The 24,925-nt window shown below is 46.1% G+C and overlaps 1 protein-coding gene across 3 annotated transcripts in view; it reads left to right on the forward strand.

The window, feature by feature from the left end:
- Positions 1–24,925, forward strand: part of SLC4A11 (solute carrier family 4 member 11) — a 210,034-nt gene that overhangs the window by 169,259 nt on the left and 15,850 nt on the right. For all 3 annotated transcript variants that reach the window (XM_084855308.1, XM_084855309.1, XM_084855310.1), the window contains 6 exons: positions 246–359; positions 3,879–4,011; positions 5,943–6,016; positions 14,194–14,410; positions 16,984–17,090; positions 20,708–20,876. In XM_084855308.1, the coding sequence (XP_084711434.1) occupies positions 246–359; positions 3,879–4,011; positions 5,943–6,016; positions 14,194–14,410; positions 16,984–17,090; positions 20,708–20,876 (814 nt within the window). The remainder of the gene's footprint in view (positions 1–245; positions 360–3,878; positions 4,012–5,942; positions 6,017–14,193; positions 14,411–16,983; positions 17,091–20,707; positions 20,877–24,925) is intronic.

Consider the following 24,925-nt stretch of genomic DNA (forward strand, 5'->3'; position numbering starts at 1 on the left):
AAAGATACATGTACGGTGTAATTCTGCCCTGAATTCTAGGTGTGACATGACATGCTACACTCCCACAGAATACCCAGCCTTGCACATAGTTAATGAATGGAGAGCATGTGCTGCCACTGCATGGTGGATTGCACCCTTAGCCTATTCCATGATTGTATCATTTAATGCACGTTTGCTTCAGCAGTAATCTCATTTTGAAGACCTCATCTTCCCCCCACTTCCCTTCCCCGCAATTTTGTTTCCAGATGTGCAGAAAACCATAGTTGGCCAGTGCATTGGTGGGCTTCTTTATGCTCTCTTCTCGGGCCAGCCGCTTGTCGTGCTCTTAACGACGGCTCCTTTGGCGCTATACATCAATGGTGAGTTGAACACACCAGGTTGCTTGTGTATGTGTGATTCAGGGCTGCAGGCCTTAAGAAGTTGCATCTCCCAGCCCTAATGCTCTCCTTGGCTCTCCTTTTCTCTCCCCCGCCCCTCGCTCAACTTTCCCCTTCTGTGCCTAGGCTCATATCATGTTTCATTCTGCCCCCCACTGTTGTCCTCTGCCCCTACAACCTCCTGTTTCCAATCTGGAGCAGGAGAGGAAATAAACACCAGGGATGGACCAGAATTTCATTTCTGCTTACAGAACATTTGAACAACCCTTATTCGTGAAACCAAACGTGAGCATGCACACGTTTGGAGAAAATGTTCATGTGTTTCTGGACTTGCAAGCCCATTTGAAAAATGTGCATTTTTTCCACTTTACTGAATGGGGGAAGATGTGCATTTTAGGCGAGCACTTTAAAAATGTGCATTTTTTTTCCAGTTGGGGGTGGGGGGAAAAGACAGTCTCGTTCAGGAATGTGAACGAGGTGAACCAAGCTCTGAGGAGGAATTTGGAGAACCTCAACATTGCATGTTCACCTACCCCTGATAAATACCGACTTCATATCTTGCAGCTGTCCTCTGCAGGCAACAAGATCCCACAGTTAAGGTTTTGCTGCAGTGTTCAACAGTGGGCGTGCAGGCCAAGGGTAGTGTGGTTGGATGCTTCTTGATGGGGCAAAATCCCCTGCCTGCCTACATGTGGAAAACTAGCATGTCAGAGGAAGGGTTCTAGGCTAGCCCTCTCCCTGGTGTGCAAATTTTCTACATGCAGAGAACTGGATGAGGGGAGGGTTTGCAGCAGGGCAGGGTGTTAACACTTCATGGTTTGGTTCATGCTTCTAATCCACAGCCAGTGGAACAATCTGCTTCTGGTTCCTTTGAGGCCAAGTCCTCACAGCCATTTTTGATGTGTCCAAAAGGTTTTCCCCATCACTTTTATTATTTGTCTGTTCGTTACATTTATACCCCACCTTTTCTTCCAAGGAGCCCCAGGTGGTGTACATGATCTCTCTCCTTTTCAATTTAATCTCACAACGACCCTGTGAGGTAGGTCAGACTGAGAGTCAGTGCCTGGCCCAAAGTCACCCACTGAGCTTCATGGCCAAGTGGCAACTTGAACCCAGCTCTCCCCGTTGCAACACTCTCACTACTGCACCCCATTGGCTTTTGCATGTTGAATGTTTCATTTTGAATTTGCCCTCCTGTGACACTCATCATATGCAGGAGTCCTACTGCAGAGGAGCCAGGGCTAGGCAGATTTCAAGAGCCTTTTCAGAAGTGGCAACCCAGTTATGCGAACCTGGCCCCAGACAAGCTCACTTGGCTCCTTCTCCATTCTCTTTTACTAGCCAGACAAAGAGCTTTTCATTTTCCTGATGCTTTTCAATTTGCTGCAGCCTGTTCAATCTGTTTTAAGCTCTTGTCTTTTATTCCGTACTCTTTGACTTTGATCTTGGCTTTGTCTTATGTAGCATCACCTTTTATTGTACTGACTTGCTGTTATTGGAGTTGCAGCTGTTGTTTTATTTTTAAAAAAACTTGTTTTCATCCTGTAAGACACCCTGAGGACATCTAGTTATAGGGCAGCCTATAAATATTGTTAATAAATAAACAGACCTACCTTTCTCTACTCTCTTTTTCTGTAGCACCTTGGGGCCCACCAACCTGGGCCAAGTAGAAAATTGCAGCTCCTATCTGGCTTTCAGCCCTAGCACCACTCGGAGCTTTCCATGGTGCTGATCTCTTCTTGTCTTGTTTTCCTGAGAAACCGGAATTAACCTCACCTGACCCCTGCTAATGATCTGACCATAGAAGTGCCCTACAACCCAGGCAACATTGCAGAGAATTGTCCCAAACCACAGCCTGAAATGGTATAGGAGGTCAGGCTTGCTGTTGCCTTTTAGGCAGGCATCGAAAACATTTCTTTTCCATCAAGTTTTTAGTATATTTTTATTTTGTCTATTGTTGGTCTCATTTTTTAATCAGTTTTATCTTGGCTTGTTTTTAATGCTACGTGTGTGTGTTAATTTTACAGATTTTACTTACGGTAAACTGCCTGTAAATATTAGTATATTATTTGGAGGAAAATGGTATATTAACGTTTTTATAAATAAATAGTGCAAATCACCCAGAGATCTACCAGTGGAACCCAACCTTCCTTTCCCCCATCCTTGACGTAGTGGATATAGTTTTGCTCTTGGGACAGGGAGATCTGGATTCAAATCCCTGCTCAAGCCATGAGGTTTACTGGGTGACCATGGGCCTATGCAGCCAGCCTCCCTCACAATTGATTGATTGATTGATTGATTGATTGCATTTATATCCCGCCTTTTTCCTCTTGCGAGGAACCCAAGGCGGCTTACATTATCCTCCTCCTCTCCATTTTATCCTCACAACAGCAACCCTGTGAGGTAGGTTGGGCAGAGAGTCTGTGACTGGCCCAAAGTCACCCAGTGAGCTTCCATGGCCAAGTGGGGACAAGAACCCAGATCTCCCGGCTCCCAGTCCAACACTCTAGTCCACACTGGCACGCTGGTTATGAGAATAAAATGGGGACACCCCCATGAATGTCAGCCTGCATTCCTTGGAGGGAAGCATGGTGTGAAAATGTAATAAATAGCCATTTTCCTGCTATGGTGAATGCCAAATATGGCCTGTAAGAGTGCCTTGGAAATGAAACTGGTGACTGTTACATTAGTGATAGTTTCAAATTTGTTTCTGGAAGGTTGTCTGTGGAATTAATTAGGCAAAACCAAAACCATACACGTGTTTCTTTCTGAAAAAGAGAGAGAATCTGGATAAGAAGAGTGTCAGTGTGGTATAATGGTTGGACTGGGGAGCCAGGAGATCTGGGTTCTAGCCCCCACTCGTCCCTGAAGCTCACTGGATGACTTTGGGCCAGTCACTGACTCTCAGCCTAACCTACCTCACAGGGTTGTTGTGAGGATAAAATGGAGAGAAGGAGGAACATGTATGCTCCCTTGGGTTCTTTGCAAGAGGAATAAAGGTGTGATACAAATGCAATACTGAATACATACATTATTTGCATTGATTTTATTATTGTTTGTTACTGATGTATTATATTTCTGTACCGTCCCATAGCCGAGGCGTCTGGGTGGTTTACAAAAACAAATGACTGTTTGGTAGGCCTACACACATTTACACCTGAACCAAAGTGGGACGTGCGACAACGTGTTGGCGTTGTGGGGAGCTGTTCAGTGTGCCAGCCATACCCTCTTCTGGGATCGTGCATGCCATTCCGTCTTGTGTATTCCCCCACCACCACCCTGCAAATAGTCAACAGCACTGAGGATGCTTGGCCTTCATTCCCCTCCCCACTTAGGATTTTTTACCTAAAGTTTTTTTTGTATTTCTGCAACCCGTGGTGTTCCCCCAAGACTGCTGTTGCCTCCCTCTTGTGCGTGGATAGTGCCATTTTGTCTACATAAGGACCAACACTCAAAGAACTGAGAGATGGCTGTTAATGTCTGATGTTTTCTTCCTTTCAGTGATCAAAGGAATCTGCAGCGACTACAATTTGGAGTTTAGTGCTTTCTATGCCTGGGTTGGGCTCTGGAACAGTTTCTTCCTCGTGCTCTACTCCCTCTTTAATTTCAGTCTTGTAATGAAGCTCTTTAAAAGGTAACGTTTCTTTCTCAGCTGTCCCAGCAGCTGGAAAATGACTTTGTGTGGATATCTGCTAATTCTCTTGGAGCACAGGTTTGATGGGTGGGTGAGTGGAGTGGGTTATGTAGTTGCCCACAGAGAATGAGCCGAAAGTTGGGAGACTGTCTGGTCTGGGTGACAGAGGATCAGTTTCCAATATGACGTCATAAGGGTTAGCAACCCTTTTATACTATTAAACTGGTGTTGTGTTCACACAGTTTGGATAGTTAACCTGTATTTAAAAGGAGGGATTCCTCCCTGGGTGCACATTTCGGTAGAAGGTGGTGTTCCCAGCATCCCTTTTCATCTAGCTTTTTAAATTTCAGAATAATTAACAGGTGCCACACTGCCTTATTGGGATCCTCTAAGAAAGTATGGCAACGTAGCCACACTAACTGGTCTTGAGTGCAGCCCCTTTAAGGCTCTATTCCAGGAGTGGGCAACACACGGTCCATGGGCCACATGTGGGTCCCACCCACCCCACGGTCCATGGGCCACATGTGGGTCCCACCCACCCCAGTATGGCCTCCAGTACTCCCGGCAACCCTGATTTTTTTTCTTTTAAATTCAGAGGCAAACCACTGCAGAGTCTTAGAATTGACAAATTTAGTTTGTTTTTTCATTTCCTCCTTTTTGTGGTGCAGCAGTGGCTGAGGGGGGAGAGCGACCCATGGTGGTCTGGGGAGGGGGGGAATTGACCCCTGGATTGCCTGAAGTTGCTCACCACTGCTCTATTCAGACATTACACACACACACAAATGGTTGAGGAAGCTTAACTGGTTGGTGTGATGTCTGAAACTGAACTGACAAACCATGGCTTGTGAATTAAGCCAGCAAACCAGAATCAGAAGCCATAGTTTAAAGTGGGCTTGCAAACAGTGGCTCTTACCAAATATGGTCGGGCGTGATGTCTTAATCCACTTTCACCATAGTTGCAGCCCTCGTTTTGCTTCCAGAGGCTGCTGTACCATGGCAGCAGGACTGATGTTATGAAGCTGAGCACGGAGACGATGGAAAACAAGAGCAGAGAAGCCACTCCAAACCATTGTTTCCTGTTGTGTGCTTGGCAGCTCAGACTGTGGCTTGGGTTCTGAACTATGATTAGCACAAACCATAGTTGGTGTGATACATACACCGAGCCTTAGCATATAGTTGTGTTTGTGGGATAGCTCTGTGAGAATTCCAACCATCCGGAACCATGTAGGTACAACAAAAATTTAATAGAAGATTCCCAACATGTTTCAAACCATCATGACTTAATGCAAGTCAAACTTGAAGATGCTTGGAGATACACAGCTCCTCCACAAATGAAATATTAGAAGGGGATGCAGTGCTGTGTTCATTTAGCTGTTGTATAATTTCCACATTACAAAATGTGTTGGGATATTTCAGAACATGTTGGGATCCACATCCGATTAGCTTCACCTGTTCTGAACCTGTTCTATTTAAATATATTTCTATTATAATATATAAAGGAATATAATACATATTATAAACAAGTATAACATTCATGCAAAAAGTCCAAGCGTCATCATTATCAAACATTCCCAAGAAATATTATTCAGAACAGCTAGTTAGCATGTTAATAAACAAGTGAAAAACCAAAACAGTGTAGACAGAAGGTGACAAATGTCACCTCTTAATGAAATTATAACCAGGAGAAACTTCTGTATCTAATAATGTCCCAAGTTGTACCTAGCCCTCATAAAGTCAATAAAAAGGTGCCAGAGATTAGAAAAACAGACAGTCTTTTGTCTACCATCTCTTCAACAGACATACTCTGTTAACTTTAGTCATCTCTGCAATCTTCCAAAATTTACAACCATTCTTTTCAAAGTGGGGATAGCAACGCAGTATTCTTTAGTGTTGATCTGTGGTCTCCTCTCCTTTTGTGTGTGTTTTTATAGGTCAACAGAAGAAATCATTGCACTTTTTATCTCCATCACATTTGTGCTCGACGCCCTTAAAGGGATAACCAAAGGTAAGCCTCATGGCAAGTGCCTGGCTTGTCTTCGTAGTTAATTGTGAGAACCAGAGCGATGGTTACAGTTTTGAGTTTCATTGCAAAGCAGAAGGCTTTGTAGAATGCGGCCTAAATTGAACTGAGGACCTTCAGTTCTAACAATATATCTTGAAAAAACAAGGCGAGCTTGGAGAATTGGATGTAAAAGGCTCAGTCACAAGTTGTTTGATGCAGAGAAAATATTGGACAAACATCCAATGTTTTGTGTTCCTCCTCTGCGGCTGACAGTCTTGAAAACTAAGGCTGGTCCCTGTGACCCCCTTGGCATGTGGTGGTGGTGGCTGGGACGAACGCAGGCCACTCTGACTTCCCGGGGGTGATTCACCTGTAGCAAGGTGGTTGTGTGCGTGCCTTGGGCTGAATACAGGCAGAGGTGCCAACTAGGGAGGAAATCTCTCTTTTCTCCATGTTTATTCCTCAGGAGATATTTGTGTTTGTGGGTAACCCCCGATGATACGTAGTAGTTGACTCTTTTAAGTAACAGCAAAAATTGGGCCCCTGTAATACTTAGGCATGCCATTTTTGACCCACATTGCTAACATTTAATTATGAAAAACTAAATACAACAAATGCATTTTATTTATTAAGATATGTGCCCCACCCTTCAAACAAGTTTATCAGGGTGGCTTACAATTACCCCGCCCCACCCCCCATCATTAGTAACTCCCTCTAACAGCGAATTCAGGTGACTGAATGCCTATCAGTTTGGAAGCTAAAAGGGGCAACCTAAAAATTAGGTAGTGGTGTCTATGGCAACCTAAAAATAAGGGGCAACCCAAAAATAAGGTAGTGGTGTCTACATACTCAGGGATATCCTAGGTATACAGATTTATGTAAGTTTGAACATTTAAAAATATATTTTTCAAAAACAACCCCAAATGGCACAATAAGGATCTCTTGAGCTTCCAAAAGAGAGAAAAGGGTCTGAAGAGTGTGTGAGTCTGTCAATTTAAGGCTATCAATTTAAGGCTATGGATGAGAGCAGTTGAAACATAGAATATTAGTGTGTCAGCTGAAAACAAAAAAAGGAAAATGGAGGACAAGGAGGAGAGAGGGAATCTGATCAAAACCCTGACAATATATAGTAAGTATGCTTGAGGAATTAGGGAGGATGTGTGCTATGAGATTAAAGTCCCCCCCCCCCCCCAATATTATTCATGGATGGTTCCGGATGAAGGAAAGGGAAAAGGCTACCTTTCGCCACACTGTACACCAGGGCCCCCCAAACATTTTGGGTCGGTGGGTGCATTTGGAATGTCGATAGAATATCATGGGTGCTCTCCCAAAATGGCTACCATTCATAAAATGGCTGCTGTGGTGGGCATGGCCTGTCACAAAACACTCATTTTTCAGACAGCAAAGTGGTGAGGCTAAAAGAAAAGTAACTTGCCCAAGAACCTAAGTAAAGGGCAGAGGTGGGGTCTGAGCTCCAAAATTTAAAACCACTCTTTTGAACCCGAATCAAGATGGGTCTTTGCTTTGCAGTGTGGCAGTCTCCCAATTTTTAAGAATAGCTTAAGAAATAAAATTCAGGAGGAGCAGAGAGTCTAGTGGGTCCCAAGAGAGATGTCGGCGGGCACGTTGGTGCCCACAGGCACCATGTTGGACACCCTGGGTCTACAGTCATACTACATTGCTGTGGGATGCTCAGTTTGGGGCAGACAGCCCTCTTCAGCGATATCGTACAGCAGGAGAGGGCCGTAGTGGAGAGGGCGGTAGAAAAAAGGTGTCTTTTATCCATTCCCCACTCTTAAACCTAACCCCCTCACTGCCACCCCCACCGAAGAGGCCTGAACAGCACTGCAAGGCACCTTTTCCAGGCTGGCTAGAGGGAGCCCTGAAGCACAGCAGTCCTTTCAGTGGGTGAGAGATAGATGGCAACGTTTCACTGAAGGGCCCCATTGGATTTACCTAAGATTTACCTCTTCAGCTTTGAGAGTCTTGTCCAACTCCCTAGTCTCACTTGGAATCTGAAATGGTAGCCTTGATTCAGGCTCAGTCAGAACACCAATGGTATTGAAACAACATTGCACACGATGTACAGAGCTAGACAGTTCTGTCATTATCACCTCTTTGGAGTTAAGTAAAGAGCCAGTGTAGTGTAGCGGTTAGAGTGTTAGGTTGGGGCCCAGAACACCTGGGTTCTGTTTCCACTTGGCCATGAAGCTCACTGGGTGACCTTGGATCAATCACTGACTCTTAGCCTAACATACCTCACAGGGTTGTTGTGAGGATAAAATGGAGAGGAGAGGGACCATGTAAGCCACCTTGGGTTCTTTGCAAGAGGAAAAAAGGCAGGATATAAATGGAATAATAAATATAATAAAAAGATGCTTCTCTATAGCCAAGAGCCCTGATCCCAAGAGGTGAATTTGCATCCACTGTTAAAGAGGATTGCACCTCCCCTCTCTGGATATGGAAAATCCAGGAGACCCAGGCAATACTTGGGCTAGATGGGCAAATGATGTGAAAATGCTCGATGAAACTGTCAGCCTAGTGTGCGGCTGCTGTAAAAAAGGCAAACTCCATGTTAGGCATAATTCAAAGTGCTGGTGTTAACATTCAAAGCCCTTAACGGCTTGGGGCCAGGTTACCTGAAGGATCGCCTCCTCCCATATGTGCCTGCCTGGACCTTAAGATCATCATCAGCGGCCCTTCTCCGTGAGCCCCTGCCAAAGGAAGTGAGGCGGGTGGCTACTAGGAGGAAGCTTTTTCTGCTGTGGCACCCCGGCTCTGGAATGAGCTCCCTAGTGAGGTTCGCCTGGCGCCTACATTGTATTCCTTTCGGCACCAGGTGAAGACCTTTTTATTTTCCCAGGCATTTTAGCATTTTAGCTTTCTAAATTTTTATCTTTGCTGTTTTAAATCAGTATTTTAAACTCTTGCACTGCTGCTAGGTTTTATTGTGGTTGTATTGTTATATTGTGGTTTTAATGTTCTATATATTTTAAATTGTTTTATTGTGTGTTGTTTGGTTTTAATTTTTGTGAACCGCCCAGAGAGCTTCGGCTATTGGGCGGTATAGAAATGAAATAGATAGATAGATAGATAGATAGATAGATAGATAGATAGATAAGGAATTGAGAATAGAACTGCCAATATCATACTGCCCCTATACAAATCTGTGGTGCGACCACATTTGTACAGTTCTGGTCACCACACCTAAAGAAAGATATTGTAGAGCTGGAAAAAGTGCAGAAAGGGGCAACTTAAAATGATCAAGGGGCTGGAGCATCTCCCTATGAGGGAAGGTTACAGCAGCTGGGATGGTTTAGCTTGAAAAAAAGGAGGGTGAGGGGATTGATGATAGAGGTCTACAAAATTATGCATGGCGCAGAGAATGTGGATAGGGAGACATTTTTCTCCCTCTCTCATAATACTAGAACCCAAAGGAGTCATCCCATGAAGCAGATTGATGGGAGATTCAGAACAGATAAAAGGAAGGGCTTCTTCACGCAGCACATAGTCAAACTATGGAATTCACTACCACGGGATGTAGTGATGGCCACCAATTTGGGTGGCCTTAAAAGAGGCTAGACAAATTCCTGGAGGAAAAGGCGATCAGTGGCTACTAGTCCTGATGGCTATGTGCTACCTCCAGTACCAGAGGCAGTGAGTCTATGCACACCAGTTGCTGGGGAACATGGGTGGGAGGGTGCTGTTGCACTCGTGCCCTGCTTGTGGGTTCCTGGTCGACAGCTGGTTGGCCACTATGGGAGCAGAATGCTGGACGAGATGGACCCTTGGTCTGATCCAGCAGGGATCTTCTGATGTTCTGATGTTCTTATGACCTAGTTGTAAGGCAGCTTCCTACTTTCCTGCTGGCTGGCCATTGTAGGAGAATAGGGTACTGTACCAGATGGACGTTTGGTCTGCTCAAGCAGCGCTCCTCTGACATTATGTTTCCAAGGTGCCAATCTGTGGGAAACACCAAAGTGATCAGCCCTGCCCGCACGGTTACATCATTCACACACAGCCCTTAGGAATATGTTAGAATTTCGTTTCAGTTCACAAATCATCCAAACATGCCCTATTTGCAAGCCCAAACATGAACAGGCGGTCATTTCCCCCAAAGATTTTGCACATTCCCAAACTTGCAATTGTGTGTCAAAACTGCCCCATTTTTTGAAAACGCATGTATCCCCACCCCCCAATATACATTTTCATGCTTCAGTGAATGTTGGGAAATGCACACTTCTGAAAAATGCACACAGAAATGTACACTTTTCCCATTCAAAATGTGTACTTTTCCCATTATGAATGAACTGAAAAACATGGCGAGCAAAAATGGAAGTGAGCCGAACTGAGCTTTGCAGCGAAGTTTGGAAAATTTTGGCAGACTTGACCATCTTTGGTTCTCCCACACCCAACTGCCCCCTGCCATGTGGGAGGAGATCTTGTGTTTCTGGAGGTTGCAGCTGAAGGGTGCCACATTTTGCCTCCTTTTAGTAGAGGATGCTGCTCTGGTATGAACTGTGAGAAATAGATTGGCCTTCCCCCTTCGCAGTCAACACCACAAGAAGACAAACCTTCAGGCTAATACCACTTTATTTTGCTAGAGACGAGCGTCTCTAACAAATGCAGATTCCAGGGAAGTCTCAAGACTGCCTCAGGCCCCTAAACAACTAATCTGCAATCCCCAGTTAGAGGAGACGAACGAGGGGGCGGTGAAGCTGCCAACAGTTTGGGCGTGAACCTCATGGCCAGACTTGCTTCTCAGTGATGCCCCTCCCTTAGGGTGGCTCCTTCCTACGTTGGCTTCCAAGCGTGGCTATCCTGGCAGAGCGTCTGAGCCCAACCCCTAACTTTTCCCGCTTTGCTTTGCGACGCGCCCTAGCGTCTCTCAAGTCACGCCCCTCTTCCTCCTCCTCCTCCTCGGAAATTTGAGTTCTCATGGTAGAGGGAGGGGGCAGGGACTCAGCCTGGGCTGTCTGTTTGTCAAGGCCTTCAGAGGAATATTTCCCAGCATCTTGGTTTTCTAGGGAGGATCCCTCCCCTGGGCTCTGATCTAGCGGCTCTAACTCTGATTCAGAATCGGAGCTGTCAGACATCTCAAGGCACTTAGACTCATCCCTGACATGAACCTGCTTGGAGCCTGTGTTCATCATCCAAGGTCCTGTAATGTGTCCCGCCTCCTAGAGAGGTGATGTTGGTAGGGACTTGAGGTGGGGCCTTCTGTGTAGCTGTGCCTCAGTCTGGGAACTCTCTTCCCACGGATGTCAGGTTGGCTCCCTCCTTACTGGCCCTTAAATGGCTGGTAAAAGCTATACTGTTCCACCAAGCACTCCATGATTAATGCCACTCCTTGACTGTAGAGGGTTCTCCTGTTTGATTGTAATGTATGTATTTTATCTGTTTTGCTTTTAGTGGGTTTTTTTTAATCACTGTGTTTTATTCTTCTTGTGGTTTTATTGTAAATCGGCTTGAGCAGTCATTCAGAGGTAGGATGATTCCAAAATATACTAAACAAACAAAATCACTCTTCACAATTTTCTCTCATCAATGAGGGCTAGAAATTCACTGCTTTCCTCTTTAAATCAAAGCTCCACGGCCCCGGGTCTGCAGATGCCCAGAACAGCCCAAATCTTGCCCTTGTTAATCCCTGATCTTTTTTGTGGAGCTGTTACTCTGGGGGAATGTTCTTTCCATCCCTGCAGATATCCCATTTCCTTCTAAAGGGATGATCAGTTGAATATTTCTCTTAATTTCTAAAGCTGTATTGCTCCAGCAGCTATGCAGGAAAGAGGAGGGGGAAAGGTTTTATCACATTGCAGGGTGGGGGAACAGAGAATGAGGAGTTCAAGTCACACATTCTTTTCAACAGCCTAATGACACTTTGTTTTTCAAAGTTGTGATTCAGCCACCTAAGCTGTACTCCTGTTTGATCTTGACTTCTGCACTTTACAGGAAACAGCCAGGCAGCAGCTGAAGCAAACAAGAAAGGCAAATAGGATCAGAGGGACCTTAAATAACTCCTCCGGCGAGGACAGTTCTGCTTTAGTTAGGATGTCGCAGCTGCCCATGTTGTTGAAAGGGCACTCTCTTAATCGCTGTCGTGCAGAGGGACTCATTCAGCTGCCGCACTGGGCTGAAGCCACCAAAGTTCCTAAACAGGCAGTAGCAGAATATTAAATACTAAATGCTGCTTAAGGGGCAGGCTGTGAAAGCTAGCTGCCAGTCATTCCTTTACAAAATAGGAGAGGGCAAGAAATACTTGTATGGCTCTATTGGGTGGTATCTTGGACTTGGGTTAGGACCTGGGAGACCTGGGTTCAAATCCTCAGCCATGAAATTGATAGGGGTTTTTGTAAAACTGCGGTAGAGCGACTTTGTCTTTAGAAGAGCCCTATGGGGAAGTGCAGCAGCAGATCTGGGCGCTGAGGGGAGATCATTGGGGTCCATTTCAGCGGGTATGATACTTGTGGGTGGGGGAATATTGGTTTATGGGGACTGCTCAGCAGCCGTAGATTTGGGAATACAGATTTGGGAATAAGTCTCGCATCCATGGGATTGACTTCCAGTGACATTTGTGGAACTTGCTCCTAAGTGACTGTGCTTAAGTTTGGAGTACAACTCTCTGTGCTTGGAAGAAAAGCTTGTTTCTAGAAAGGGTATATAGGCACGTATAGGCCAAGGGTCCCTGTGGCAGTCTAACTTGTAACCCCAAGCTTCTCTCCTCACGGAAGTTGCTACACACAGGCAGGCAGAGAGACAGAAAAGCTCTTGGCTGTTATAAATACAGCTCAGTTGCCTCTGTTCAGAGGACTTCATCCAGAGGATAAGAATATGAAGTACAGATCAGCCATTTCCTAGAGGTATTATCACAGACACCAGTTCTTAGGTTATATATTAGAGTTACATACACGACCTTGCAGGAAACAACAATCCAGTCGAACACCTGTTAGCAAACACCCTTGCTTAGCATGCCGTTGAGCGAAAAACATACACAACGCTTTCTGCTGGCCAGGATAATTACATGTTAAGGATGTAATGAAGACTCAAATGAAGAAAGACTGTTCTTAGAGGAACTGTCCCATTTCCTGTTGGGTGTTCTTTCCAGATGTACCTTTTGACCAGTGGTTGACCTAAGGAAAGCTTTTGTTTTCTTCACAACTATAGCTTAGGCAAGAACAGCTAGAATCTCTCCTCAGCAGGCACGAAAATCTTATCCACTCAGTGCATCCTCCAACTGAAGTAAGCTGTGATTGTAACAGATAATAAAAACAAAACAACCATGAAGTGTGGAAAAGCACACACTGTAGTCCAACAAAAGTTCCAACAGCTAAAGCCTCAGAATTCAAATTCAGTGCCTCCTGTTCCAATATCCAATGTGTGCAGTTTAGTTGTTGGGATACATTATCTGTTAGCCTTTACGCATTGCATGTTTGTATTCCATGTAAGATACGCATGATTACACCTTGTAATAAAATGAGTACATGACGTTTGCATACACATTAGGGTCTAGTGGTTTAACTATATCAGTTGTGTGCTTTTCAGCACTTTTTGTATGTATAGACTCCTTTCCAACTGTTCCCTCATTTTGTTTTGTTTATAACAGATAGTAGATATGGTGTGTGTGACAGCAGATCCGAAAAACCTTTGAGCAAACAAGATTAGACACTGTAGGCTTTAGGTCATACTCCAGGCATAAGATTCAATGTAATATTGAGAGGCAGTGTGGGGTAGTGGTTAGAGTGTTGGACTGGGACTCGGGAGGCCCAGATTCAAGTCCCCACTCAACCGTGAAACTGGGCGACTTTGGGCTAGTCACTGGCTCTCAACCTAAGCTTCCTCACAGGGTTGTTCTGAGGATAAAATGGAGAGGAGAAGGACTATGTAAGCTGCCTTGGGTTTCTTAGAAGAGGGGGGAAAGCCAAATATAAATTTTACAATAAAAAGAAATAAAAAATAATATGTATAGCAAAAGGAAGTCAATGCACTTCCAGAGTCCTACAAATATGATTTTGCTGCAGTTCATTGGAGAGAATGGAAGAGTCTATGCATACTGGGAAAGTGGTTGATACTTGGGCAGACAAAAAGGGATTCCCCACCCCCCACCCCATTGCCGCCGCTCCTGCTAGGCATGCCGTAGGCCTAACCCCTAACAAGGTGTATTTCATTTCCTTTTGCTTTAGTTTTTACAAATTACTACCATGTCTCAAGACCACACAGCGCACCTATCAATAATACCAACTTCTTGTTGAATATGTCAGTGGAGCGGTCAGCACTGGGCAACCAGACGGACGGCCAGGCTGCTGCTACACAGTATGGGCGCGAGACGGCTGTTCTTAGCCTCATGCTGATGCTGGGGACACTGTGGCTGGGTCACACGCTATATCAGTTTAAGAAAAGGTACGTTCCCTGGGACTGTTGCACTTCTGCCAAGTGTTGCCTTTGGCAATTGTCTGCACATCCATTTAGAACAATGGAAAATAAACAGGATGCCAATTTATTGCACACATAACTAAGATCGTATATGTTGCATTGGAGAAGGGATCATAGCCAGTCTGTTTCTGGGCCCAATTCAAAGTGCTAGTATTAACCTACAAAGTCCTAAGCAGCCTGAGGCCAGGTTACCTGAAGGATCACCTCTTCCCATATATACCTGGCCAGACCCTAAGATACTCTTCAGAGGCACTGTTCCAGGTGCCCCCACCAAATGAGGTGAGGTAGGTGGCTACAAAGGAGAGGGCCTTTTTGGTGGTGGCTCCCCAGTTGTGGAATGCCCTCTGCAGAGATGCTCTCGTGGTGCTTACGGTTTGGTTTTTTCAGCACCAGGTGAAGCCTTTTTAAAAAAAAATTCCCAGGCTTTTTGGTCCTTCAGTTTTAAAAAATTGCATTAGTGCATTTTTAGATCTTTTCCCTGCTGCTGGATTTTACACTTTTATTTTTACTTTGGTTTTATTCTGTTTTAAACTGAAGGTGTTTACATTACGTTTTACTAGGTTTTTGTATTTTATGGTTTTATATTTTCTTTCGTGAACCGCCCAGAGAGCTTTGGCTGTTGGGTGTTATAGACGTGTAAATAAATAAATAATGGAATCGCTCAGTGGTAAGGTGCCTGCTTTATGTGCAAGAAGTCCCAGGTTCAATTCCAGGCATCTTTAGTCTAAACAAAGACCTTGGGTAGCAAGGCTGAAAATCACTCCTGCCTCAGACCTTGGAGAGCAGCGGCCAGTTCCAGTATAAAGTACTAATGGGTAAATCAGTGCCCTGATTTCATATAAGGCAGCTTCATATGTTCTTCAGTTTGAGTAATTCATTGGGAGGACCATAGCTCAGTGATAATTCACATGTGTTGCATGCAGAAAGTCCCAGGTTCCATTCCTGGCATCTCCAGTCAGTGCCAGCTTCAGGTTTTTGAGGGCCCTTGGGCAAGACACCCTCAGTGGGCTCCCTTCCTCAATGAGTCTACCTTCTCACTGCCATTGTCACCAGCTGCTCTTTCTCCTCATCTTCTTTCTGGCCATTGCTCCCACTTGCTTGCTTGCCAGGCAGAGAACCAGGGAAGAAGCAGGCTGTGGCATCTCCTCCTCCTCCTCACCACGACCGCTGTCTGGGCCAGAGCAAGAGGCAGGTGAACAAGCAGGTTGCCATGGTGAAGAGGAGGTGCAAGTCCAGGAGGCTCTTGCCAGTGGGCCCCTGCTGGGGTGTGGGCCCTTGGCAGGTGCCCAGTCATGCCTACCCTTGGCGCCGGCACTGTCTCCAGTTAAAGAAAGATGTCTGTAGCAAGGTTGGGAAAAGACCTCAGACTTTGGAGAGCAGCTGCTAATCAGACTAGACCAGCCTTCCCCAACCTGGTGCCCTCCATATTTACTGGGCTATAACTGCTGGGATGGTCAACAGCCATGCTGGCTGGGGATGGTGGGACTTATAGTCCAGCACTTCTGGAAGGCACCAGGTTGGGGGCAGCTGGAGTAAACAATACTGTTCCAGAAAGCCCAGCGGAGCAATTCAGATCATCCATCACATCTCCATAAAGTGTCCCATAAAAACATTTCAAACCTAAGTACACCTTCACTGGAGCTATGGAACGAATGAATAATGAACTATTAAATGGCCACCGAAATGTGTGCTCATATGGTCAGACTTCAGAGGCAATAGGCAGCGTGTGTATATAAAGTTAATGAATGGAATATCACACAGAAGCACGGCCTTGTGGAACTGTATGAAATTGTCACTGATCATTAGAATGAGCCTTTCTGTGTGTGTGTGTGCACATGTATACACAGATAAAATGAAAGGCGAGTTTAAAGAAGCTCTCTGAGGTAAATCCATGTCTGTTGATGTAAGATATGCCATAGTGTAAAATCCTTTCTCCGAAGGGAAAAAGGGGTAAGACTACACGGCTTGACATTTTGTAGCAGAATTAAACAGAGAACAGTTGTGAAGAAATGTGGGGTAGTTACCAGGCATGTTATAGGTACCAGTGGAGGCTGGTGGCTCCGATGTCAGTGGGGCAGTGGATCTGCTCCAGATTTCAGCCAGATCGCTAAAGGAGCTCTCCAAGGTGCTTCACTCCTTGGAATCTTGGTCTCCCTGCTTTGCACCTTGGAGAGCTCCTTCAGAGTTCTGACTGAAATCCGGAGCAGATTGACTGCCCCTCTGACACTGGAGCCAGCAGCCCCCACTAATGGGTACTGTAACTCAGGACATGATCAGCACAGCTGCCTGTGTTCTATTGATGTAACAGCTGAGTCCTGGTCAGGTGCAAGGAATCCAGGGTACCACATGGCCCAGCGGCCATGCAGCTTACTCCTGGAGTGCTGCAGCTAACCAAGGTGGTCCCTGCAGCATCTTCCAAGCACCACAGCTGCGTGTTTCATGTCCTGTAATAGCTGAAACGGAGTCCTGATGTTTTAAAGGTCTGGAACAGAGCAGCCACGTATCTTTGCCCTCACTGAGTCTTTCTAATATCATTGTAGCCCTTATTTGCACGCCAGAGTCCGTGAAATACTCTCCGACTGTGCCTTACCCATTTCTGTCCTAACTTTCTCCATTGTTGGATCGTATTTCTTCAAGGAAATAAAAAGTAAGTGGACGTCCTTGTTCTTCTTAATTTACTAGCAGAGGGGTCGGTGGGGGCAGGAGGGGGGATTTGGGAATCACAAGCCCAATAGCTCTGAAATAGGGATGTATGAATCGGCAAACCATGGTTCGCTGAATTCCACCTCAGAAGTTTCTCTGAATTCCACCTCAAAGCTTGTTCCTGCTAGTGTCCAATTTTGAGCTTTGCATGAAAATGCATGTGTGTTTTCATGGGCATTTTCCCAAATGTGTGCATCAGTAGTTTGCATTTTTGAAATGTATACCATTTTTCTCCCATTGATTAAAGCAGGTTTGTGCACTTTTTTCAAAAGTGCACATTTAAGCGCATTTCCCAAATGTCCCCTTTTTGGAACACTTTTTTTGTTCCACAAATGACATCACAAGCTCAGAAATGTGCAGATTTCAACCACAGATTGTATTCAGGTCTAGAAAGTGTGAACTGGGTAAACTCTGGTCAAAGAACAAACTGAAACAATTTGTTCATACATCCCTACTCTGAAGACGTTTCCAAAACCCCAGGGCTTGAATGTTTGTCCTGTCCTGCCTGCGTAATCACATCCCAAGTTCACAATCAGGATTAATTCATGCAATGAGCTAATCAAATGAGATGGTCTCAACAGGGTTTGTTTTGTCCCTGTGAGTTATTCCAGTCCATAATTTAATTTGAATGTAATTAAAATGTCTCTCTCTGTCTCTCTTTTTAAAGAGTTGATCCTTTTGATTATTGTGGCAAGGAACAAAAGGGCCGCACAATTAGCAGAGGCAGGAAGGGCAGTCAGCAAGCATACAGATGCAGTGGTGATGATTTTGACCTGTGCTTTTTTTCCCTGCCACTTTATATTTTCCTAATTAAAACGTGATAATGGTTTGGAACATCTGGTAGGATTATCAGATGCACAAAGCAATTTTAAAAAATTATCCAAGGTCCCATTGGTTCAATGGATCATCTTTTCCACATCAGGAAGGGAGAAGGGAGACAGGAATTGCATGTTCTAGTGATGACGTGAATGGGAAATGAATGGAAGTGAATTAAGAAATGCCTGTCCCACCCCCCACCCCCCATCGGCCATCATTCCATCCATTCAGAACTGGAAAGTGGCAGGTTTTGTTGTGTGTGTGTATGTGGTGACTTCCTTAATGACAATTGCTCCCTTGCCACCTGCCAGAAAGCAAATGATGTGGAGCGCTAAAAACCCATTGCGTAGCTTTCAAAGGAAGAACTTCAGAAATGCCTCAGCTGCTAAGAATGGAATTGGCCCATGCATTGGAGGGATGAAAGATTTAACTCTGGTGTTTGCCCTGAAGCCGGCAGCCGCCTTCTGAGTGTTGCCATAGTCGCTGTTGTTTCCATTGCTGCACCTCCTCCTGCCAAAAAACACCAAAAAAACCACCCAACAGGTGGTCTTTTTGCTGTGTACAGAGAATGGAGAAAACATGTTGTATGCTAGTTTACTAGGGCAGGGTTGGGCAGACTTCAGGCTTACAGGATTTACTTTGTTTTTTTTACTAGAACTGGGAACCATCAAGTGGAGCCTGGTGCAAAAGACCCACAGAATTAAAGAATTATTTGCCTGTGAATTTGTTTTGAGTGCAATAATTGATAGGAGATCACAGTCCTTCCACACAAAAAGCCGTCTCTGTTCACCCCAAACTCTCTTAACTTTACCAGTATAACTTGTGGGGGAGTAATTTTGTGGCTGCTATTGTTAAATAATTGGGAGTCAGAAATCCTTGCTGATCTGCCACAGGTCACCCAGAGATCTACCGGTAAATCCGGCTGTAACTTCTGCCTACCCCTGTGCTAGAGGACATACCTTTCTTAGCCAGTGCTAGGCCAGGCCAAGGACAGGCACTTCTTCGGCTGGGTAGGTTAAATGAATGTGAGAAGTACGGGGGGCAGTGGTACTGATAGTGTAGGTCCTGAAGGAGTTTAGAGAGGGTAAGGATGAGATACAGAGGTGGTGTCTCCGCCAAAGAACTCCTAGAGGTCTAGACAGCGTAGGCTGGTGGCTCCGAAGTCAGTGAGGCAGTGAATCTGGTCCAGGTTTCAGTCAAAACTCTAAAGGAGCTAACCAAGGTGCTTCATACCTTGGAGAGCTCCTTTAGAGTTCTGACTTGTTCTGACTGAAACCTGGAGTGGATTCACTGGCCTGGTGACATCGGAGCCATCAGCTTCCCCTTGGTCCAGAGCAGACCTTGGCTAAGGGACACAATTGCATGGAGCAACAATCTTCTAAACCAGCGGCACGATTCTTCAGCCAAATATCTACCGTAAAATGATACGGTGTGGGGTGAGAAGCAACTTCTTTCCACACCAGGCTCCAAACTGCAAAGACATCGTGAGCAACAGGGCTGCAGTTGATTTGCATGTTTGGGGCGTGCTTAGTTGCCCCAGTCTGTATATGATAGGCAAGCCAAGCTGCTGCAGGTCAGAGTTGCAGTTCCAGAATTGTGAACCGTAAATGAGAAGGTTTGGGCCGCCCCCTCTGATGCAGGGAAATTGGGTAAGGCTGAGTTCACGCGACTGCATTTTCCTTACTGATGACTGCAGTTACTGCATCACTGCCTTGTCATCCGGAGCTGCCTGCTTTCAATAACAGTTGTACAGAGGGTTTGCTCGGTTGAGATTCCTGCCAAATCAGCAGTAACCCTCTGCAGTCCAATGTAAGCAAGTGTAAGGTGATGCACGTTGGAGCAAAAAATCCCAACTTCAAGTATAGCCTGATGGGATCTGAGCTAGCGGTGACCAACCAGGAAAGAGATCTTGGAGTTGTGGTGGACAGCTGAGTGAAGATAACAGCACAGTGTGCGGCTGCTGTAAAAAAGGCAAACTCCAAGTTAGGCATCACTGCCAAGATCACACTGCCCCTATACAAATCTGTGGTGCGGCCACACTTGGAATGCTGTGTACAGTTCTGGTCACCACGCCTAAAAAAAGATATTGTAGAGCTGGAAGAAGTGCAGAAAAGGGCAACTAAAATGATCAAGGAGCTGGAGCATCTCCCCTATGAGAGAAGGTTACAACAGCTGGGATGGTTTCGTTTGGGAAAAAAGGAGGGTGAGGGGAGACAAATGATATTGGTCTACAAAATTATGCATGGTGTGGAGAATGTGGATAAGGAGACATTTTTCTCCCTCTCTCAAAATACTAGAACCCGGGGTCCTCCCATGAAGCTGATTGGTGGGAGATTCAGGACAGATCACAGGAAGGACTCCTTCACACAACGCATAGTTAAACTATGGAATTTGCTACCACAGGATGTAGTGATGGCCACCAGTTTGGATGGCTTTCAAAGGGGGTTGGACACATTCCTGGAGGAAAAGGCTATCAATGGCTACTAGTCCCGATGGCTCTATGCTACGTCCAGTACCAGAGGCAGTGAGCCTATGTGCACCAGTTGCTGGGGAACATGGGTGGGAGGGTGCTGTTGCGCTCATGCCCTGCTTGTGGGTTCCTGGTTGACAGCTGCTTGGGCACTGTGTAAAGAGAATGCTGGACTAGATGGACCCTGGGTCTGATCCAGCAGGGGTCTTCTGCTGTTCTCATGTCTCTGAGCATGGCTTTAGTGGCCAACCCTCCTCCTGTTTGTGTTTTTTCAGTGTCTAAATTTAACTACAACCAGTCAGAGAGCTTGTTCGTGTTGGCCCCTCTCTGGGAGCTCTCCATTGGCTCTGTAATGAGCACGATGGGCCTGGGGTTCCTGCTCTCCATGCTTTTCTTCATAGAGCAAAATATAGTGGCATCGCTCACAAACGCCCCAGAGAACAGGTAATTTATTTATTGTTATCTGGTTTGCTGCTCTTGTTTATCGTTCTTCCACTTTAAGCAAGTCTAGCTTCAGATGGCTGCAGAGAGAGCAGGGGGTGGCGTGGGGGGATCACATCACTATGAGGACTAGACACTTTGATTTCTAGCATCTTGGCTTTTATTAAAGAGATCAGACTTAAACAGTTAAGTTTAAGCAGACCCACTCATTTACTCACTCATTCACAAATCTAATTGACTTGGAACTCTCTGTCTTCCTTTCCTTGTGTGCTTATTTATCTATTATTTGTATCCCACTTTTCCACTACAAGTAATGCCCAAGGCAGCTAACAACAATAAAATCTAAGATAAAATACAAAATTATAATTAAAAACATAACATTGTTTCACAATTAAAAATTAAAGCATAAGCCACTAACCCTGTAACCAATTAAAGACTGCAGTATCTCAATAGAGAAGATATTTTGGGTTCCAGCTCAGTAATACTGGCAAATAATGGCTCAGAAAAGTCACCCTAAATATATTGCCTGAGATGAATGTAGATCTTCTGCAGCTCTGTGTATCTCTTCCCAGAGGCTGCTTGGATTAAAAAAAAATAAACCCTAACAACATGCATATTTTAAATCTCCATTAACTTCACCAAGTGGTTGTTTTAATGCTTTCCAGTATGGCCTTGTGTTGGGGCAATAGAGGACTTCTCATCCCAGTTAAATAAAGGGGGAAAGAATTAGTATGTCCCTGTCCTACTCCAGGGAAATGCAACTTTTGCGTTTAGACGAGGACTACGCTACAACGTAATGTGTCTCTAGCACCAGCAGTGTTCTAGGATGCACCTGCATCTCTTAGCCAGCCAGCCCTGGATGCACAGCTAATTTGTGCCATCTGCACTGTGCAGCCTGCCAGATGTACATCCTGCACAGAACAGACCTGTACCAGCTCCAGGTTTTTGAAGGCCCTCAGGCAAGACACCCTTCGTGGGCCCCCTCCCCCCGCGAGCCTCCCTTCTCGTCCTCTGTCTCCTCATTGCTACCACTTGCTTGCTTGACAGGCAGAGAGCCAGCCAGCCCGCCCGCAGGCCGTGGCATCTGCTGCTCCCCCTCCTCACCATGACCGCTGTCTGGGCCAGAGCAAGAGGCTGGTGAACAAGCAGCTTGCAAGGGGGAAGAGGAGGAAGAACGCCAGGCTCGTCTCAGTGGGCCCCTGTCTGGGCGTGGGCCCTTGGCAGGTGCCTAACTGTGCCAACCGTTGACGCCAGCCCTGCAGCAGACCCATGTCATTTGTACTGCAAAGAGGGGCAGTTTAGGAGCCTGTTTGATGTGGGCTTCCTAACCGCTATGGTGCCTGGTGGATTTGCACTACTCGAAATACATGTGCGCGCTTGCGCGCGCACACACACACACAATAAAATGTCACTTTAAATTAGGGTATATAAACCATATGCTAAAAACCCGTCCCCAAAGAGGCCAAAATTCTGGTGGGCCTTCGGGACTGGGTGGCTGGATGGAGAGGTTCAGTGCTGTGGGGGGTGGGCTGAGCCTCTGTATCATGCCAGGAGCAGCAGCAGCTCCCTGGGCTCTCCTGGAGTCATTCACATTTGTCCTGGGAAGTTGCCCAAGAAAATGCAGAATTTGCAGTTCTGGAGTATAGAGTTAGTGGAAGAAAGGCCTGCATAAGAAAGTAAGGGGCAATGAAAGGATTTAAGAGTGTATCATGGGGGGGGGGGGGCATCTGCTGAATATCCAACACACACACCCTCCCAGTTTATACATGCCTGCAACTTCATCCCATACTGGACTGTTCCCAGCCAGACGCCAGACAGCCATGAGAGAAGAGCAGGCACTTGGCTAGAGAGAGATGAATCTCTCTCTCTTTTAGTCAGAAGTAGGGTTGAATACAGCCACCTTTTCCACTGAAGTGGGAGGTCCTTCCTAGGATTCTAGTTTCAAGCCCATGGAAAAAGGTGCCTCCATTCTTTTCCCAAACTTCCTTCTAAAGCAGGGATGGGGGACCTCATCTGGCCTGCAGAGCCTCCTTGGATTACTCAAGGGGCAGGGCGTCACTCTCTGGAGGGATCCCCCCGGCCTGGACGAATCCCAGCAGGGATGTGGGCAGTGAGGAACTCAGCTGGGGCTTGGGGGAGCAGCCACTCCCACCGCCGGCTGAGTCAGTGTGTGCTGGGCGTGAAGCTGGGGACTTGCTCGCGCTGCGCCTTTCGCTGCGGGGGCGGACAAGGCGGTGTGGGCAAAGCATCCCTGGCCGAGGCAAGGGTGGAGGGCTCCCTCCGCCACCTGGGACAGCCTCGCCTGCGCCGAGCTCACCAGCGCCCATGTGGGGAGTGGCTGTCCGGACTTCCCCTCCACGCTGGGAATTGAAATCTCTCAGAAAGCAAAAACGACTCCCTCTGGGGATCCTGGAATCTTTTCCAGATGCTGCCTACATATTTTCATGAGTAATTCCATAACCATGAGAACTTAAAAAAAAAAATAATCTGCACTTGTCAGGATTGCCTCCACTGTGCCACAAGGCACAGCCTCAAGTAGTGAAGCACTCCTGCCTTTTCAGTGAGGCAGAGGACGAGTCCCCGTCCCCTTCCCACCAACCTGCAAGGCAGCAGAATCCTCAGAATGGTTTCGGGCCTTGCGCTGCTCTTGCAGGCGGCGGCTGTGTTCCTCGCGTTAAAGGAGGAATTCTGAGAGGGGTTTGCATACTTGTATTTCCCTCTGTGCAGTCCAGCAGGCACAGGCGGGGTGAGCTCAAAGCAGGACAAGAAATACAGTGTGGTCTCCTTTTTATCTAGCTGCAGCCCTGATTTATGCACAGTCTCAAAAGCGAGACTCCGCAGCACTCCAGTATTTCCTTTGATGTTTTGGTGCCAGTTAGGATCAAGCGGGGTGTCCAGGTGCAAGTGGTGTGTTTTATTCCCTCTATCGAGCCACGGGCTTGTCATTTTTTTCTGAGTGTTTCCTGTATTATTTTATTAATCAGCAACAGTGGATGCCAGAATTTACCGTCGTGCAATGGTTCTTTCTTTTTTGGCTTTCCCCTTTAGTCTGCTGTTGCAATCTCCTTCTCTCTCGCTCCTCCCTAAATTACCAAATTCCTGCCCTCCTCTTCCACACATCTGCAGGTTTTCACACATGCATCAAAGGCCAGAGCCGTGGGGCAGGGCAGGGGGGCCCTCCCCAGCCTTACCACAATTTCAGTTGTCCATCACCCCGATATTGCCCACTGCCAGAAAGGGCTTCAGGGAGGTTTACTATGAACAAGAAGTCATGGATCTTTCTGTCACACTTCAAAAAATTGATCTAGAAAAGCATCCAGGAAGATGCATGTGCCTGTAATACTGGAACAGTGTAATGCAAACGTGAAACTCATATATATATTGCAAAATTCCTGAGGGCAGCTCTGCTTCCTTAGGTTGAGGCCCTGCTTTTAGGGCCAGGGCTCAGTCTTGGACTCTGTCAATAATAAAAGAGGAAGTGCCCCTGAGCATGTGCAGAGTTTCCTTTGCCATCAACAGTAAGAAGCTGCAATGAATCTGAATTCATCTGGGACTAAGGATGCAGACATCCGAAGCTTCCCTGAGCCAACTGCACCTTGCCAGTCAGACTGCTCCAGCAGAACAGGGTCACACTTCTCCAGCCATTTCCTGGCCTCTCACTTAATTACATATGTTTAAAAAATGGAAGCAGTAGCAGCCTTAAACATCAGACCCTGAGAATATTTTGTAGTTGTAAGCAGACTGTAAAGGAATCAGCCCGGCAGGCTTGATTTTTAGCTGCATCCTGGGCTTTGGTTGTGCAAGAGATATTTAGGGCAATAATATTAAATGTTGTTGAACAAGCTCAGATGTCGCTATGGACCCAGTGTAGACAGGATCAAGAGCTAGACTTCTTGGCCCTCTCATTTCCAAAGGGAGCATTAACAGCTTCTCACATTGCCACCCTGTGGCTCATTCAACGCGAAACCCTGCGTGTGCCAGGGCTGGCTCTGCATTAGATGGCTGTTTTTACTCTTGGCTGCTTGTTCTTAAGACCTGGCTAATGTGCCGAC

Source organism: Heloderma suspectum, chromosome 5 (genome assembly GCF_057233095.1).
Source record: "Heloderma suspectum isolate Gila_16-S chromosome 5, 16-S_ref, whole genome shotgun sequence".
Classification (NCBI taxonomy): Eukaryota; Metazoa; Chordata; class Lepidosauria; order Squamata; family Helodermatidae; genus Heloderma; species Heloderma suspectum.